Below are 15639 nucleotides of genomic sequence, written 5' to 3'. Positions count from 1 at the left end.
CCAATCTGCAGACAGCTTCCCAAACCTGCAAAACTTTACCCCTGCTAGTTATAATCATAGGTGCAAATCCCTCCAAACTGATATCCACTCTACAATATCTTAAGAACCCGTTCAGTGGCACAGATTATAGATATGGCCAGAACTAGATGGGAGGTGGATATAGGCCTCATGGAAGAATCAGACTGGAACAAAATTTTGGAAAAACACAAAGATGGCCTCCCTCAGGCCATCTGCGTGCTTGACCCAATTATATATCATACCTTACACTGGCAAGAATTGCCAGGTACCACCCAAACTACAACTCACTGTGTCCAAGATGTGCTGGCCAACCATGCACATTCTACTACCCTTTTTAGCACACGGAAGTTAGTAGACAGACACTGGATGCAAACTGCTCCCCCTACTATTCAGGCCAGAATTGGGGAAATAAACTTGAATCTGCCATACAAGAAAGTCATATAACAGCACAGGGGCTGAAATGTCAAATACAATAAGGTCTGGGACAGGTGGCTCGACACCCGCGACACATACAATGAGTAGGCCTGCTGACCTGAACATATATTGGGGGATGAGTAATACCTCAAGTCACATGTAAAAACCACACCAAACTGCAAACTGATAAATGATCAAGAGAGTGCCCAGTGCGGGGTGATGGAATACAATCTGATAAATATGATTGCTCACTAGATGTACTCCGTGCCTATATGTTTTACTTACAAATAAACTTGTTTTCTGTGGGGAAAAAAAAAAGGGATGGGTTAAATCAGTCTGCTAGTTCTCCTCAACTGTCTAGTTAGACAGGGTCAGGAGACCACTTAGCTGTATTGATTGCAACAGGATCTATTTTCCAGGCCGCATGTGTTCTGTCGCAGAGCTGTATAAATCTCATGAGCAAATAGGCAGAAATCCTAATTCTTTGGAAGGTAAATCAGCTTCCATACAAGTATTTCATCTGTGGATTTAGGACACTTTCACACAGACAGAGAGATCGGGTCCGTCTGAGTTTTTCAGGCAGATCCGATTGGACCATGCATTGCTCTCCATGGAGCGGCGGATGTCCGCTGACATTTGCCGGCATCCGATTGTGTCCCCTAAAAACTGGCTGATGACGATTCGTTCTCCATCTGTCTGGCAGAACGGATTTAATGAAAGTCTGATGGGAAAAAAAAAACGGCCAGGCGCTTCCGTCCAACAATCCCATAGAGAACAGCGGGCTATGTCCATGTCAGCTCTGCATAGTGGAGTGGACATGGACCCATCATCCACCTGCTCAGTGGGAATCAGCAGGCACAGATCCCTCCCTGAGCAGGCGGATCCGCTTAGCAGAGTCTGCCCCGTCTGCAAGAGGCCTTAACTGTTTTTTTGTGTGGGGCTCAGCTCTAAAGTATCTTTTGGTGAAATGGTAGCATAAGACTCAAACAAAAACAAATCACCTTCTCATTGGATTTATTTATCATCTACAAAGTTTACAAACAAGTCCCAAAGAAAGGAATTTTTAGGGACCCATAAAAAGCAAAATACATTAAAAGTGATACAATATTCTCAAACAGTTTTCACAGAAAACAATTTTCCAGAACAGAAACCAAAACCTCCTTCCCACTTTGTGGTACCAATGAGACTGAAAGCCAGAGTTTCCCCCGTTAACACTGTATTTAAATACACTTTGGGAGTGATAACAAAAAACTGTATTAAACTGGTATCAAAACTGCAAACTTAATATATATATATATATACTGTTGAATAGGGATGAGCTGTGGACCAAAATAGGTCAATGATGCAGCAAGTATGGTAGGGCCCATTCTGTATACATGCAGCTGAGCAATAGGGATGCTTCCGACTTAAAGTAGAACTATAGGTAAAACTTTATTTCCTTTTTTTTGCCATCTGTGTCCCATTGCGGAGATTTGCTTTTACTCCCTCTACCATAGTCAAAACAAGAAGTGAGAGGAAATGCCTGCATATTAAGGGAATTCCTTGGGGACCCCCAGGTTACTGGAACTAGAATTCCTATTGAAAGATTTTCCCTCTTACTTTTCTGGGAACAACCCAAAATTTGGGGGTTTTCTTTTACTTCCAATGATAATGGTAAATAGGATACATAGAGTGTGAATCTCCTTAATGGGGGTACAGACAGCAATAAAAACCGTCAAGGGTTTTAATCTCTCTCCACTCTATCCAAAAATAAAAAGTTTTACCTTTAGTTCTACTTTAACCCAATATGGTCCTGAACTCATATTGGGTCAATGAGGTCATGAGTATCCCTGCCTCTTTGTGTATGTCAGCTGCAGGGTGGCAAATCTCCTGCCCACAGGTCACTGGCCCAGCAATGCCAGCTAACCTCCATAGCTCATTTCTGCTTAATGATAAACATACATATTTTTATATATATTAAAAAAAAAAAAAGTATAAAAACACAGATAGTTCAGAGATTTCCATTGCTGGTCTAGTACACCACAGTGCATATTTTGGGAAATATTCCCATTTTAGTGTAAAAGTCAGCAGTCAGTGTTAATACTTGTAAGTCTTTGCAGGTTTTTCTTTGAAGTTGCACTGAAGAGAGGAGCCAAGTTACCCAGCTATGGATAAGCCACCTCTGAGCCATGTATTTAGTGTTATCGGGATGTCAGAAGATAATGAATGCTGGGATGGCCAACACTGAAAAATGTGCAAGAAAAAAAAAAGACAATTGGAAAAAGCCAAAAGGTCTCATCTTCATCAGTGGTATTTCAAGGTCACCCAGCAAGGAGTGGAGAAGAGACTGGCTTTTTTTTTTTTCAAGTAACAGAAAATATACTGAAGGAAAAATTTAGGCCTCACAGAAGCCATAATATAATAAAGTTCAACTTGTTCGTTTATTTTCAGGAAAACACTGATTTGGTCAGTTTTTAAGGTAGAGGCGGTCCATTAATTCCTGGGTGGTAGAAGGCACAATCGTTTTCATATCGACAGCTGCCCTTGTATCTGAAATGTCGACACACTGGTCGAAAGGACATATCTAAAAAAGAAATAAAAAAAGATATTTGTAAACCGTGGCATGAATTTTATGTCTTTTTTTTTTTTTTTTTGCAAATATCTTTTTATTGATTTTCCAATATATATATATACAAAAGACAAAAGTTAGGTCCACACATGGTATTACATTGAAACTGGTTACAGTATCCTATACATATAGAAAGGGCACCGTCTTAAAGCGGAGGTCCACCCTAAAGTGGACCTTCCGCTCATCGGAACCCTCCCCCCCTCCGGCGCCACAATTGGCACCTTTCAGGGGGGAGGGGGGTGCAGATACCTGTACAGTACAGGTATCTGCACCCACTTCCGGGATAGCTCTCTGCGGAAAGGGGCGTAGATTATGCCCCTTTTCCGCAAGTGCCCCGCTGCCTGCTGGGAAACACACAGATCCCAGAGGCAGCGGGGACCGTCCTTATTGCGCAGCGCAACTCACGCATGCGCAGTAGGGAACCGGGAAATGAAGCCGAAAGGCTCCATTTCCTGATTCCCATACCCAAGATGGCGGCGGCAGGACCCGAGAGACGATCGAGAGCTTCGGGTGCCGACATCGCGGGCGCACTGGACAGGTAAGTGTCACTATTTTAAAAGTCAGCAGCTGCAGTATTTGTAGCTGCTGGCTTTAAAAAAAAAAAAAATAAATAAAAACGCGGAGTCCCGGCGGACTCCCGCTTTAAAGGTACAACAAATTGTCATCTCGACTGACTGGGAGAATTTTATGTCTTTAATCACTTTAATATAAGGCATTTTCACCCCTTCCTGCCCAGGCCAATTTTCAGCGCTGTAACATTATGAATGACAATTACGCAGTTATATAACACTGTACCCAAAAAACATTTTTTATCATTTTTTTTTCCCATCACTTTCTTTTGGTGGTATTTGGTCACCTCTGTGGTTTTAAATTAGGAAAAAAAAAATCTCCTCAGTTTAGGCCGATATGTATTTTACAGTTTTTTTTTTTTCTAAAAAAGATCACAATAACCGTATATTGATTGGTTTGAGCAAAAGTTCTAGCGCCTACAAAATAGGTTATTGATTTATGGCATTTTTTTTTTTTTTTTTACTAGTAATGGCGGTGATCTGCGATTTTTATCGTGACTAGGACTTTGCGGCGGAAAGATTGGACACTAATATTTTGGCACCATTGACAATTATACAGCGATCAGTGCTATAACAATCAAGGGGTGATCAAGGGGTTAAATGTGTTACCCTAGGGCAGGGATCCTCAAACTACGGCCCTCCAGCTGTTGCGAAACTACACATCCCATGAGGCATTGTAAAACTCTGACATTCACAGACATGACTAGGCATGATGGGAATTGTAGTTCCTGAACAACTGGAGGGCCATAGTTTGAAGACCCATGCCCTAGGGAGTGATTCTAACTGTGGGGGGAAGGGACTAGGGGAGGAGACCGATCAGTGTTCCTATATACACACTAGGAACACACAATCTGTCACATCCCGACAGGTCATCTGTCGCGAATGATTGCGGGTGCCAGCAGACATTGCAGCCGCCAGGCACATGCATCGGCTCCTCGGTGCGCCCCCCCCCATTAACGCTGGGAAGCCATCACATGACACCCGCCCAGGATGGGAGATCTGTGGATGTCATATGACAATGGGAAGTGGTTAAAGATTTCATAATCTTTTATGATAATAATAAATTACCTCCGCCTTGACCATGACCGTGCTCTCCTCCATGGCCTCTGTGCTCTCCTCCATGGCCTCTGTGCTCTCCTCCATGGCCTCTGTGCTCTCCTCCATGGCCTCTGTGCTCTCCTCCATGGCCTCTGTGCTCTCCTCCATGGCCTCTGTGCTCTCCTCCATGGCCTCTGTGCTCTCCACTGTAACCTCTGTGCTCTCCTCCATGTCCCATACTATGTGGACCATCGCGTCCACGAGGCCCCCTTTCTCCTCCCCTTCCACCTCGTCCTCTAAATCCTGGGTCACCTCCTCTGCTTCCTCTGCCTCTGTGAAATGGGGGAGGATGTCCTCTATCCCCTCTCATTCCGCCTCCTCTCCCAACCATGGGCTCGTGGTGTTCACCTCTAATTTCATTTGGCGGCGGCTCCCAATAACCTTCATGTTGTGGAGGTGGTGGACCCATCATTCGTGGACCACCAGGAGGTCCATGCGGCCCTACAAAATAAAAACATGTTAAGTTAGTTCTAATCCTTACTGCATGGATTTGTCAACAAGTATTACTTCAGTATTTCAAGGACTGGCATGACAGCAATAGGCAACCAGACAAGATTGCATTTACTTATTTATATAGCGCTAACAATTTTCTGAAGAGCTTTAGGCTTGGTTCATATATACGTAAAAATTTGCTCCTGAATTGCACCTGAGCAGGTGAACAAAAAACAGCAGCTGGACATGTGTGAATCTAGCCTTAGAAAACTCTAAACCAGTTACAATCAGATTTTTTTATTTAAAGCATACCAAGGACTAAGGAACATAAAAAAAAAAGTTTACGGAGTGGATAAAACTCCTGACAGGTTTTTCTTTGTATGCTTAAAGGGTTGGTTCATCTTTACCAAACAAAACTGCCTATTCAGGCAAGGGGCCTAAACTATGCAGCTTGGAACAAGGTTGAATGATGCCCTTGCTATAGGTGTAGGTCATTTATGCAGCTCCCGAAGCCTGTCTGAAACAACCCCAGAAAAGGTATCATCCCTTCCTGCTTTGTTGTTTGCTTATTTTAGTTAAAGCGGCACAGTTTGTTTTTATCTACAGGCGCCCCTTACCTGCATAAGCAGTTTTTGGTAAAGGTGAACTAACCCTTTAAGATAGTGAATTTGATGGTGAATAAACCCAACATGGATGTTATGTGGCACCTGTGATTGGTATAAAAAAAAAAATCTCCATCAATATTACCATGATAGGCCATCTGGGTGATGTGTAGGCACCACAGAAAGCCTCGAGAAGTATACTTGTTGGATCAAGAGATTGGAGTGCCAAATCAAAAATGTTGTAATTTAAAAAAATAAATAAATGTGGCAGTTTTAAGCCACACATGCAGTTAAACGCTGTTCGAAAGCTCCTAACCAAAAAAGCAATGCAGCATTGTTAATGACAAAGTTTGGAAAGCCTTTCTTCCATGTGCACCCAAAAAAAATGTACAATTATTTCATAAGCATTGCAAACGGTGACAGATTTTCTTACAACCGCCCAAAAATTTTTTTATGGCAAGCCCAGACAAAAATAAATTACCTGGGAATGGCCCACCAGGCCCGGGTGGTGGGTAATGAGGAGGCATCTGCTGTGGTGGGTTTTTAGGTGCAGGTAGTGGAAAGCCATTGGATGCAGACATGGGTCCTGCTAAAAAAAAAAAAAAAAAAATAAGAGATGAGAAAATATTAAACTAAAATCCTGACAGATCTTTAAAGCTATATTCCAGGTACAAAAACTCCCATGAAATAAGGTCCGCAAAAGCCATAAAGGCTACAAATCTCCTTTGTGTGCACCAAATGCCTTTGCAAACCCAGGTATTCCCCAAGAAAAGGCACACAGTACAGCCTGCCTGCAAAAAAGTGCAGGAGGGGGTAGAGACAAGATCAATCACCCTGTACAAGGAGAGAGAGAGTAGCAGTGACCCCTCTTGCTACATGAAGCTCTTGCACAGAGGCACTGGATTACTGCACAGATCTAGTTGTAATACACAAATCATGCCAAGATTCAAAAAAAAAAAAAATATATATATATATATATATATATATATATATATTTGTTATAATTAGACATTATTCACTGTGCCATGGGCAAAATGCTAGGAAAAAAGAATATATATATATATATATATATATATATATATATATATATATATATATATATATATATATATATATATATATATATATATATAGATAGATATAGAGAGAGAGAGAGAGAGAGAGAGAGAGCGAGATCTAAATTTCAGTAGCATGGCATGGTTTTTATTTTTTGCAAAAGTGAATAAAAAAAAAAAAAAAAAAAAAGGGAACGAAAATCTTTGTTTCTATGATAAAATTTAGCAAAAAAGTAATTTTTGTTCATAAATTTGGGCCAAAATGTATACTGCTACAACTCTAGTCTCTGTGAAAATTATAGTCTACAAGCTATGGTGCAAATCATTGAAAATTGATCACACCTAATACACTGATGGCCTATATAATTTCTTGAGGCCTTGAAATGTCATTTAAGTACAAATACCCCCCAAATGACCCCTTTTTGAAAAGTAGACAGTCATAAGGTATTTAGTAAGAGGCATGGTGAGTTTTTTTGGAGTTGTAATTTTTTCCCACAATTCTTGGGAAAATGAAGAATTTATTTAGTTATTTCTCAAACACAGCATATGCATACTTCCAATTACACCCCAAAATACAATCTGCTACTCCTATGGAGTTACCACACGTGTGACTTTCACACAGCGTGGCCACATACAGAGATCAGACATGCAGGGAGCACCGTCAGGCATTCTAGGAGCATAAATTACACTTATTATTGCTCTAATTTCTATTACACCTTTTGAAAGCTCTGGAGCACCAGGACAATTACCCACAAAATGTCCCCATTTTGGAAAACACCTCAACGTATATTCTATGAGGTGTAGTGCCATATTTTGCTCCCCATCGTAGAATGCTCCGGAAGTGATGTTGCGGCCATACATTTTTCACTGTGCATGCGCAATGCGTTCCAAAGGATTTCCGACAATGTAGTTCAGTGAAACCGTCAGATAATGTCACAGGAGTGAGGGGAGGTAATCGTTACATTAACTTTCGACAGAGCGGAGAGAGAGCAGGTAACTGTGGCTCAGGGAGGGGATTACTTCCACTCACTTCTGTGACATTATCTGACGGTTTCACTGGTCTGCATTGTCGGAAATCATTTGGAACCCATGGTGCAAGTGTTTGGAATGCATCGCGTATGTGCAGTGCTAAATTTCTGGCTGCAACATCTCTTCCGGAGCATTCTATGATGGGGAGCAAAATATGACACTACAGAGGCATGGGCTGCGGTTAGGTACTCGGGTACTCTGATGGGCTGGTGACAGGTACACTTTATAAGGGGGGGGGGGGGCAATCAGTGTGATTGGTGTACACTGTAAGCAGTAACAAGATGTTACCTCAATCTCCTCACACAAGATTGGTGTGTGAGGAGGAGAACTCGGTGACATCTCGTTACCGCGGTTTGATGACATTCTGTGACCGGCTGTGATTGGACACAGCCAGTCACATGGTAAAGAGACATTTTTTATTGGCTCCTTACACAGATGTGGGATTGGCTGTGTCAGAGGGACACACCTCATCCCCGATCGCCGAGGGGCCCCTGCAGGAGCGGTGATAAGCCAATGACGTCATGGCGCCCACCCAGGATGGGAGATCCCATCTGCGGACATCATTTGAATATGGCCCGGTATTGAAGTGGTTAACAGACCAGTAGTACCACTTCAGACCTTATAAGGCAATCCAACTGAAAAAAGGACAAATTGCAGGCTGACAACACTAATGTGAATTGACAAGCAGCAGCTTAAAGCGGTTGTAAACCATGCTTTGCGATTTTTAACTACGGGTAAGCCTACATGCAACACTGTACCCAAATGATTTTTTTTCCCTCACAAATAGAGCTTTCTTAAATGCGGTTAGCTAACCATTACATTATTAAATTACTAAATAAAAAATGAATTTGAAGCTCCCCCCCCCCCCCCCAAGTGTTATATGGATTATCACAGCTGGATCTACTGGCAGGATCAACAGTATTAAAAACAACGTTACGGGATGTAAAAAAAAAAAAACAACACACAAAAAACTGCTGTGTTAATGCAGTAAGCATCAAGGGGAAGGTTGATGTCCACACTGGCCAGTTGCTTCTGCTTAGCAGGAAGAATTGCAGCTTACATAATAAACTTTGTGACCACAAACAAAAAAAAAACAAACAAAAAAAATAAATTACCTGGTGCTGGTGTGGCCTGACTCTGGTTCTGCAGCGAGCCAAGAAGCTGCTTGATCTTATCAGAGAAGTCTGGTTGCTTCATCAGATCTTCTGGTTTAGCATTACCCTGGGCTCCCTGCAACACATTTGTGGAAAAGTGATAAATACAAAATAGCACAATGCAAAACGAACACTTAAGTCTCAGATGCTACAGAAAAATGCATGCGTTATTTGCAGTAATGTTTATCCAGGTAAGCTATCAAATATCATTGGCTGTTACTGCTAAAAAATCATTATGGCAAGTACTGTAGCTACGTGAACTGAGCTTAAATGGTTATAACCATAGCTTTTAAATTGTAAGCTCTAACAAGCAGGGCCCTCTGATTCCTCTTGTACCATATTGTAATGTAACTGTAATGTCTGCCCTCATGTTGTAAAGAGCTGCGCAAACTGTTGGCGCTATATAAAACCTATATAATAATAATATCACGTAACCTCTAGTAATCGATTAACAATAGAGCTGAATGCAGAACTTCGAGAGGTTTCCATGACTTACAGTGAGGAATAATGCTAACAGGGTTTTTATTTACAAAGATAGACCATGGATAATAAATGGTGCACAACATGCAAATCTACTCACCATGATGGAAGTCAGAATCTCTTGCATGGTGCCCGGCAGTGGGTTTGTTTGCGACTTTGGATTTCCCACACTGCCCATAAGGTTAGCAAGTACAGGAGGCAGCTTAGCACCAGATGACAGGTCTGGAGACTGAGACCCTCCAATTTCGTCCATTGATTCAACATAAGAACTATCATCCATGGAACAATCCTAATGAATGTAAGAAAAAGCGACGCTTGTAATATAAGTAGCTTTTCATACTTGAGTCAAACAACAGTAATAAATTATATTGTTTTAGTTACAAAATATGCTATCCAGTCGACAGATCTTTTTTTGATGTTTATTAACCACTTGCCTACCAGGCACCAACATCCCCTTCCTGCCCAGGCCATTTTTCAGCTTTCAGCGCTGTCACACTTTGAATGACAATTGCGCAGTCATGCTACACTGTACCCAAACAAACTGATCATTTTTTTCACACAAATAGAGCTTTCTTTTGGTGATATTTAATCACTGCTAGGTTTTTTATTTTTTACAAAAAATTTAAAAAAATTAAAAAATAAAAGAATTTTGGAAAAAAAAAAAAGAAACGTTTTTTTTTACCTTTTTTCTCTCAGTAAATTTTGTAACTAAGTAATTTTTCACCTTCACTGATGTGCACTGATGAGGCGGCACCGATAGGCTGAACTGGTGGACATTGAAGAGGCAGCACTTATGGGCACTGATGAGGCACTAATATGCTGCACTAATAGGCACTAATGGCCACTGATGGGCAGCACTGATAGGCAGTACTGACTGGCATGGTTAATGGGCACTGATATATGTGGAACTTGTGGGCACTGTATTTTACACTTTCTTTATTGTAATGAGGGCACTGATGATCAGTGCCCCGATTACATCCCTAGATGTCCTCTTTGAGGAGATGCCACTGATCGGCTCTCCTCACACTGTCAGTGTGAGGCGAGGAGAGCCAATTACCGGCATCTTCGTATTTACATGTGACCGACTGTGATTGGACACAGCTGATCACATGGTTAAACAGATCGGGGTCACGCCGTGTCCTAGCAACACGGTGCGGTCGCGATCGCCACAAGCCCCCGACACATGATGGCGTATCAGTGCGTGGGCGGCAAGCAGTTAAAGAGAGACTGTAACTTATGAGTTTCCCCTAATCAGCCACCCCCCGCCCCCCAAACCACCTGAGTATCTCAAATCCAGTGATCTTTGTGTAGCCCTACACAGCTTTTCCATTGAAAACATGGCCCTATTTATTTCTATAGGCAAGCAATACTCTGCTGGACCATTCAGGCCATTATAGATATGGCTTACCTATAAATATATAGGGCTGTGGCATGAATGCATACTACAAGGAAGATCCAACATGCACATCTTCAAAAGATGAATGCTCTGTGGTGCTAGGCACAACTGCACAGTGAAGTTCACTGGATTGAGAAGGTGGTATATTTTTAAGCTGGTGGGCTGCAGTCAGAGAGAATTAAAATGGAAAAAAGGTTAACTAAACTCTTCTTAAAAACTTCTCCCCTCCTCCTACCTGTCCTGCATACTCTGTAGTAAAGAGATGTTTGTACTTAACTATTTTTAATCTGGTCCAGCAGTTTTGGCACTGTCAGTGAGCAGCTACTGCAGGGGGGAGGAAGGAGCGCTGACTATGGCTGAACCATGGGAGCCTATGGGTTATGTTACAGCACTGGAAATTCTTAGCCATTGTTGAATGCTCCCTTACACAGGGGAGCCAGAGCTGATGACTCATAACCGGACCAGATTAAAAAACAAAACAAAAAAAAAAAACAAGTACACAGATAGTATGAAGAGAAGATGGCCAGGACTTTGTTGCAGGAAATTATCATTGGCTTAGAGAGGAAAGTTATGTCAGGTGGGCTTCATGCTGGCGGATGACTAAGCGGTATCATTGTGGTGTGAAGTAGTATCTTAAAAAATAAATAAAAATTAAAATGTACCTCATCCAGTGGTATGAGCTTTGGAGGCATTGGTTCATAAGGCTCAAGGTCCGGTTCATGTGGGGTGTCAGGAACACTGCAGGGAATAATAAAAAGATAAAAATAAAAAAAAGGAAGAAGATTATAATAAGTTTAAACTTGGCAGGCTGAATAAAATAAATTTACACCCTTAAAGTGGTTGTAAACCCTTACAACACACTTTGACCTACAGGTAAGCCTAGATTTAGGCTTACCTGTAGGTCCAAGAAATATCTCCTAAACCTACACGGTTTAGGAGATATTTGCCAAAAGACAGGCACCGCTGTCTACGGCACATGCGCCGTAGATAGCAGCACGCAGGCGCACTGAGAGCGGCACTGTCAACAGCGAATATGCCGCACGTGGCGGCTCCCGTGCGCATGTGCGGGAGTGACGTCATTGCGGCTTCGTCGAATGACAGATGCGGAGTGGCGAGACCCACTGAGAAGATGGACGCGCCGGACTACAGGGGACAGCGGTGACATCGCTGGCTCCTGTGTCAGGTAAGTGACACATAACGGACTACTATGCGATGCATAGTAGTCCATTATGCTTTACCTTTGCAGGGAATGAAAGAGGAAGTAAACTCATCAGGGTTTACTTCCTCTTTAAATCTTGTGTACATGCCATGCTGAAAAAAAAAAAAGAAAAAAAAAAAAGAAAGTTTTACAGTGCTTGATGTGCAAACTAACCTTTCCTTGGAGAGAAAAAGCTCTTGCAGGATGCCCATCTCCCTCTCAGCTTGGGTGTGCTTTTCTGTGCTGTTGCTCCCATTTTGTACAAGTGTTCCCAGGTGCAAAAACGGCCGTGGAAGGACCCAAGGAATGACTTCCTCCATGGTGTCATGACTAAGCCGGCGGGCGTTTTGGAATGCCTGACGATCCTTAGCCATCTCCCGCTTGGCGGCTTCACCAAAGTCCTTAATCTTGTTCACATTAACTGTAAAGTAGGCATAGAAGCAAATACAGTTATAAGCACAAAGCTGTACAGAGTCATGTGGATTACAAGGATATAATGTCAGATTAGATATTCCATGTACCTCTCTCTGTTTCATCTAACTCAAAGTAGAAGTACTCCCGAAGTTGACTCTCTTCTGGCCAGCTAACAGTTTTCTTCTTCTTTCCCTTTTTAGTTAGTTGGGGAACTTCTGGCTCAGCAGGTTTCACATCTGCTGGGGCTGGGGCAGGTGTAGCTGCAGATACTGATGCTGCAAAATGAAAGACAAATTAGCCATATGAGAATTATATGCAGAAGGAGAAAGGACAGGAATGGTTAAAGCTTGGAAGAGTATAGAATGGTGCCTTACTGTCCATAGGCTCAGGGAGTTCAACAGGGACTGGAGTCCCAGGTCGTTCCACTTCCATTGCCTCAGCTGGGGGCTCTGGTTCTGGAGAAGAGGGCTTGGCGACTGCTGGTACATCACCTTGGGGCTTGCTGTCAAATGGACTGGGCTGTATAAACAAAACAGATTGGGTTTTAGGTCTCTGTAGGGCAGTTTCAAAAACATTTTAACATAATCTGTATTTAAAGAATTATATATCCCAGATGACCAACAAATACTGGAGATTATGTAAATATATCAGACTACCATAAAAATATTCCAGTGTTTTTTTAAGCAATCAAGTTACCTTATTGCTAGTTGGAGAAACTGCTTTCTTCTTCTTTTTAATCTTAAGTCCAGTTATTGGTGCGGAATTCAGTGCATCCAAGAAACCTAAACTCTCCATAGCTAGATGGGGGAAAAAAAAAAATTGGATATTAAGAGTTTAAAATATTACAATTTAAAATAGCATCTTGAAAGAATGCTAGTCCTGTGTAGCATACAAAATGGGTCTCTACATCACCATCTAGTGTAGAATAGTGGAATTACATTAATCATTTTGACAACAGTACTATAACAGCATGTGTCATTCTTAAAGCAGAACTTAAAAGCGTTTGTCAACCCCCAAAAAAACATATCCTGTTCCCTTAAAGCATGTTATACAGCACATCATGTAATTTGGCCCCCTGAATTACCAATCTGATCCTGCCTGGCTGTACCCTCCCCCCTATACTCTGACCACAATATAGCAGGGCTGCTGAGCCCTGACACCGTTGTCAGTGTACGTGCCTCTATCAGCCACAGCCCTGCTCTCTGTCTGCATCCTCTCCTCCATCCTCTCTCCCCTCTCCCACTGTCTGCTCGTGTCAGCACCACCCAGGCTTCAAGTGCCATATTGTGGAAGTCATAGGCAGTGTAAAGTTTCCTCATATCTGGGCTTTTGTAGTAATCCAGCAGAAGAAGAGCACTGGAAAAGTACTTACAGGGTGCTTATTCTAGTTGTAATTAAGCAACTTGTTGCTCCTGCTACAGTACAACTTAAAGCGGAATTAAACCTCCACTGACTAGTGATCCCTTCAAGCACTGCAAGTGTTCCAGACGGGCACTGCCCGCCTACTGGTCTTCCTGAGGATATCTGACTTTAGCCAATTGGTTGGTCACATGTGCTTTGGAGTCACGTTGTCACAACACAGAGCTGGTAAATCTACGCTTAGCTGCAAGTGCACAACTCAGGGTATACAAAAAGATGACAGGCAGGGAGAAGGGTTTATGCCAAAAAGAGACAAAAATGGGTCTCTTCAGTCATAAAAATCCTGTCAATTTTTTTTTGTTATCACTAAGTGAAATTTGAAAAAAATGCAACCACTGTAAATTAAGGAATACTTTAAAGTAGGTTATGACACATACGCTGTGGAGGAATGATCTTCACTTTGATCTCCTTGGCAGAATTTGGTATAGCATTAAGTGGCTTGTATTTCTTTTCGGCAGGTGTTGCATCACTGGGTGGTGGAACCGAACTGTGAAAGACAACAAATGTAAGCAAAGCAACAGCTGTAAACATAAAAAAATAATGCAGCTTATATTTTAAGGGAAACACTGAAGTGTTAATAAAATGCATTTATTTGGAAACAGTCCCTTTAAATGGTGTATGTTGTTTAAATGGTGACTGTATCTTATCAATCAGCAGGCCTCTTAAACCCACTGACTGAGGCCACAAAACTGCTGGCTGGGCATGCACACATTACAACCATTTGATGCTGACAGTGTCCACTTTTTGTTCTTACCTCTGTCGTTTAACAGGAACAGGTTTCATGTATTTGTCTGATATAAGTGGAACAGAAGCAGGCTTCTTAATGGGAGCCTGTGATGGCGTTTCCACCTCAAGACCTGTGTTAGGGTAATAGAACAAAAATTAGTCAAAGATAGAGGAAAAGGTTAATTTACAGAGGACAGTGCTTGTGGTCACTTACCTGTCGATCTGAACTTTGCATGACTAGGGGCAGTAGTGCGCTGTATTTTGGGCTTTTCTTTCTTTCTATCCCCTTGATCCTCTACACAGGACTCAGATTTGGCTTCTGCAGTCTTATCAGGCACAGGAGATCGTCCTTTTGGGTCCTCTTTCTTTTTCTTTTTATCCTTTTCTAGAAGAGTAAGATAATTACTTGAGAATTGTAAGGCTTGTTGAAATGGTAAGGTTTCAGAAGTGGCTGCAGTAGGACAGTGTGCTGTGGTCATAACAGAATAAACAAAGCTGCTCTGTTTAGAAATTAAATGCAGTGATAACAGACCCAGGCACACTCCATTCCCAGAAACAAAAGCTTTATTTAATATCCAAACTAACTTCTGTAAATTACACAACCCTAAATACAAGCTGCACCCTCTTTAGTTACTATAATATGTGACAGCAGAATGTGTCAAGTGAACAACTTCCAGCTTTATATGCATAGGGAAGCATTATGCTCTAAAGCTACTAAAATGTAATAGGCAAAAGAAGAGACAGTTGCGTCATGCATCTCTTCCTCCTCACAACTTTCCTACCTAGGAAAAAAAAATTAAAAATCTGTTTTGGAGCGAACACCATTAACTCATACTGGCTCATCAATGCTTAGCTCAAAGAGACACTGCCACCTTCTTTCTCATACAGGGCAAAGTGATATAGTCTCTAAAAACCATCGCCCAACCACCCTGTACTAATCTTGCCTACGTTCCCCCACAGCAAATACCCAGCCAATGACACTACATAGAACCTATTGATATGGGAGAGCACGTGACTTGCTTCCCTG

The 15639-nt window shown here is 42.0% G+C and overlaps 1 protein-coding gene across 3 annotated transcripts in view; it reads right to left on the bottom strand.

The window, feature by feature from the left end:
- Positions 1-1429: 1429 nt before the first annotated feature.
- Positions 1430-15639, bottom strand: part of PPP1R10 (protein phosphatase 1 regulatory subunit 10) — a 28832-nt gene continuing 14622 nt past the window's right edge. For 2 of the 3 annotated variants that reach the window (XM_077478959.1, XM_077478958.1), the window contains exons 7-19: positions 14827-14997; positions 14641-14743; positions 14264-14373; positions 13164-13264; positions 12842-12986; positions 12575-12742; positions 12228-12474; positions 11518-11593; positions 9560-9748; positions 8941-9055; positions 6223-6330; positions 4678-5148; positions 1430-2995 (exon numbers count right to left, since the gene is read on the bottom strand). In XM_077478959.1, coding sequence (XP_077335085.1) covers positions 2886-2995; positions 4678-5148; positions 6223-6330; positions 8941-9055; positions 9560-9748; positions 11518-11593; positions 12228-12474; positions 12575-12742; positions 12842-12986; positions 13164-13264; positions 14264-14373; positions 14641-14743; positions 14827-14997 — 2114 coding nt within the window. In that variant the 3' untranslated portion in view covers positions 1430-2885. The remainder of the gene's footprint in view (positions 2996-4677; positions 5149-6222; positions 6331-8940; positions 9056-9559; positions 9749-11517; positions 11594-12227; positions 12475-12574; positions 12743-12841; positions 12987-13163; positions 13265-14263; positions 14374-14640; positions 14744-14826; positions 14998-15639) is intronic. The other variant, XM_077478960.1, reaches the window with a different exon arrangement.

Source organism: Lithobates pipiens, unplaced genomic scaffold, assembly GCF_037356315.1.
Source record: "Lithobates pipiens isolate NorthernLeopardFrog02 unplaced genomic scaffold, aLitPip1_a1.2 Scaffold_1, whole genome shotgun sequence".
NCBI lineage: Eukaryota > Metazoa > Chordata > Amphibia > Anura > Ranidae > Lithobates > Lithobates pipiens.
The sequence above is the reverse complement of the archived record's forward strand: the minus strand, read 5'-3'. Positions and strand labels throughout refer to the sequence as shown.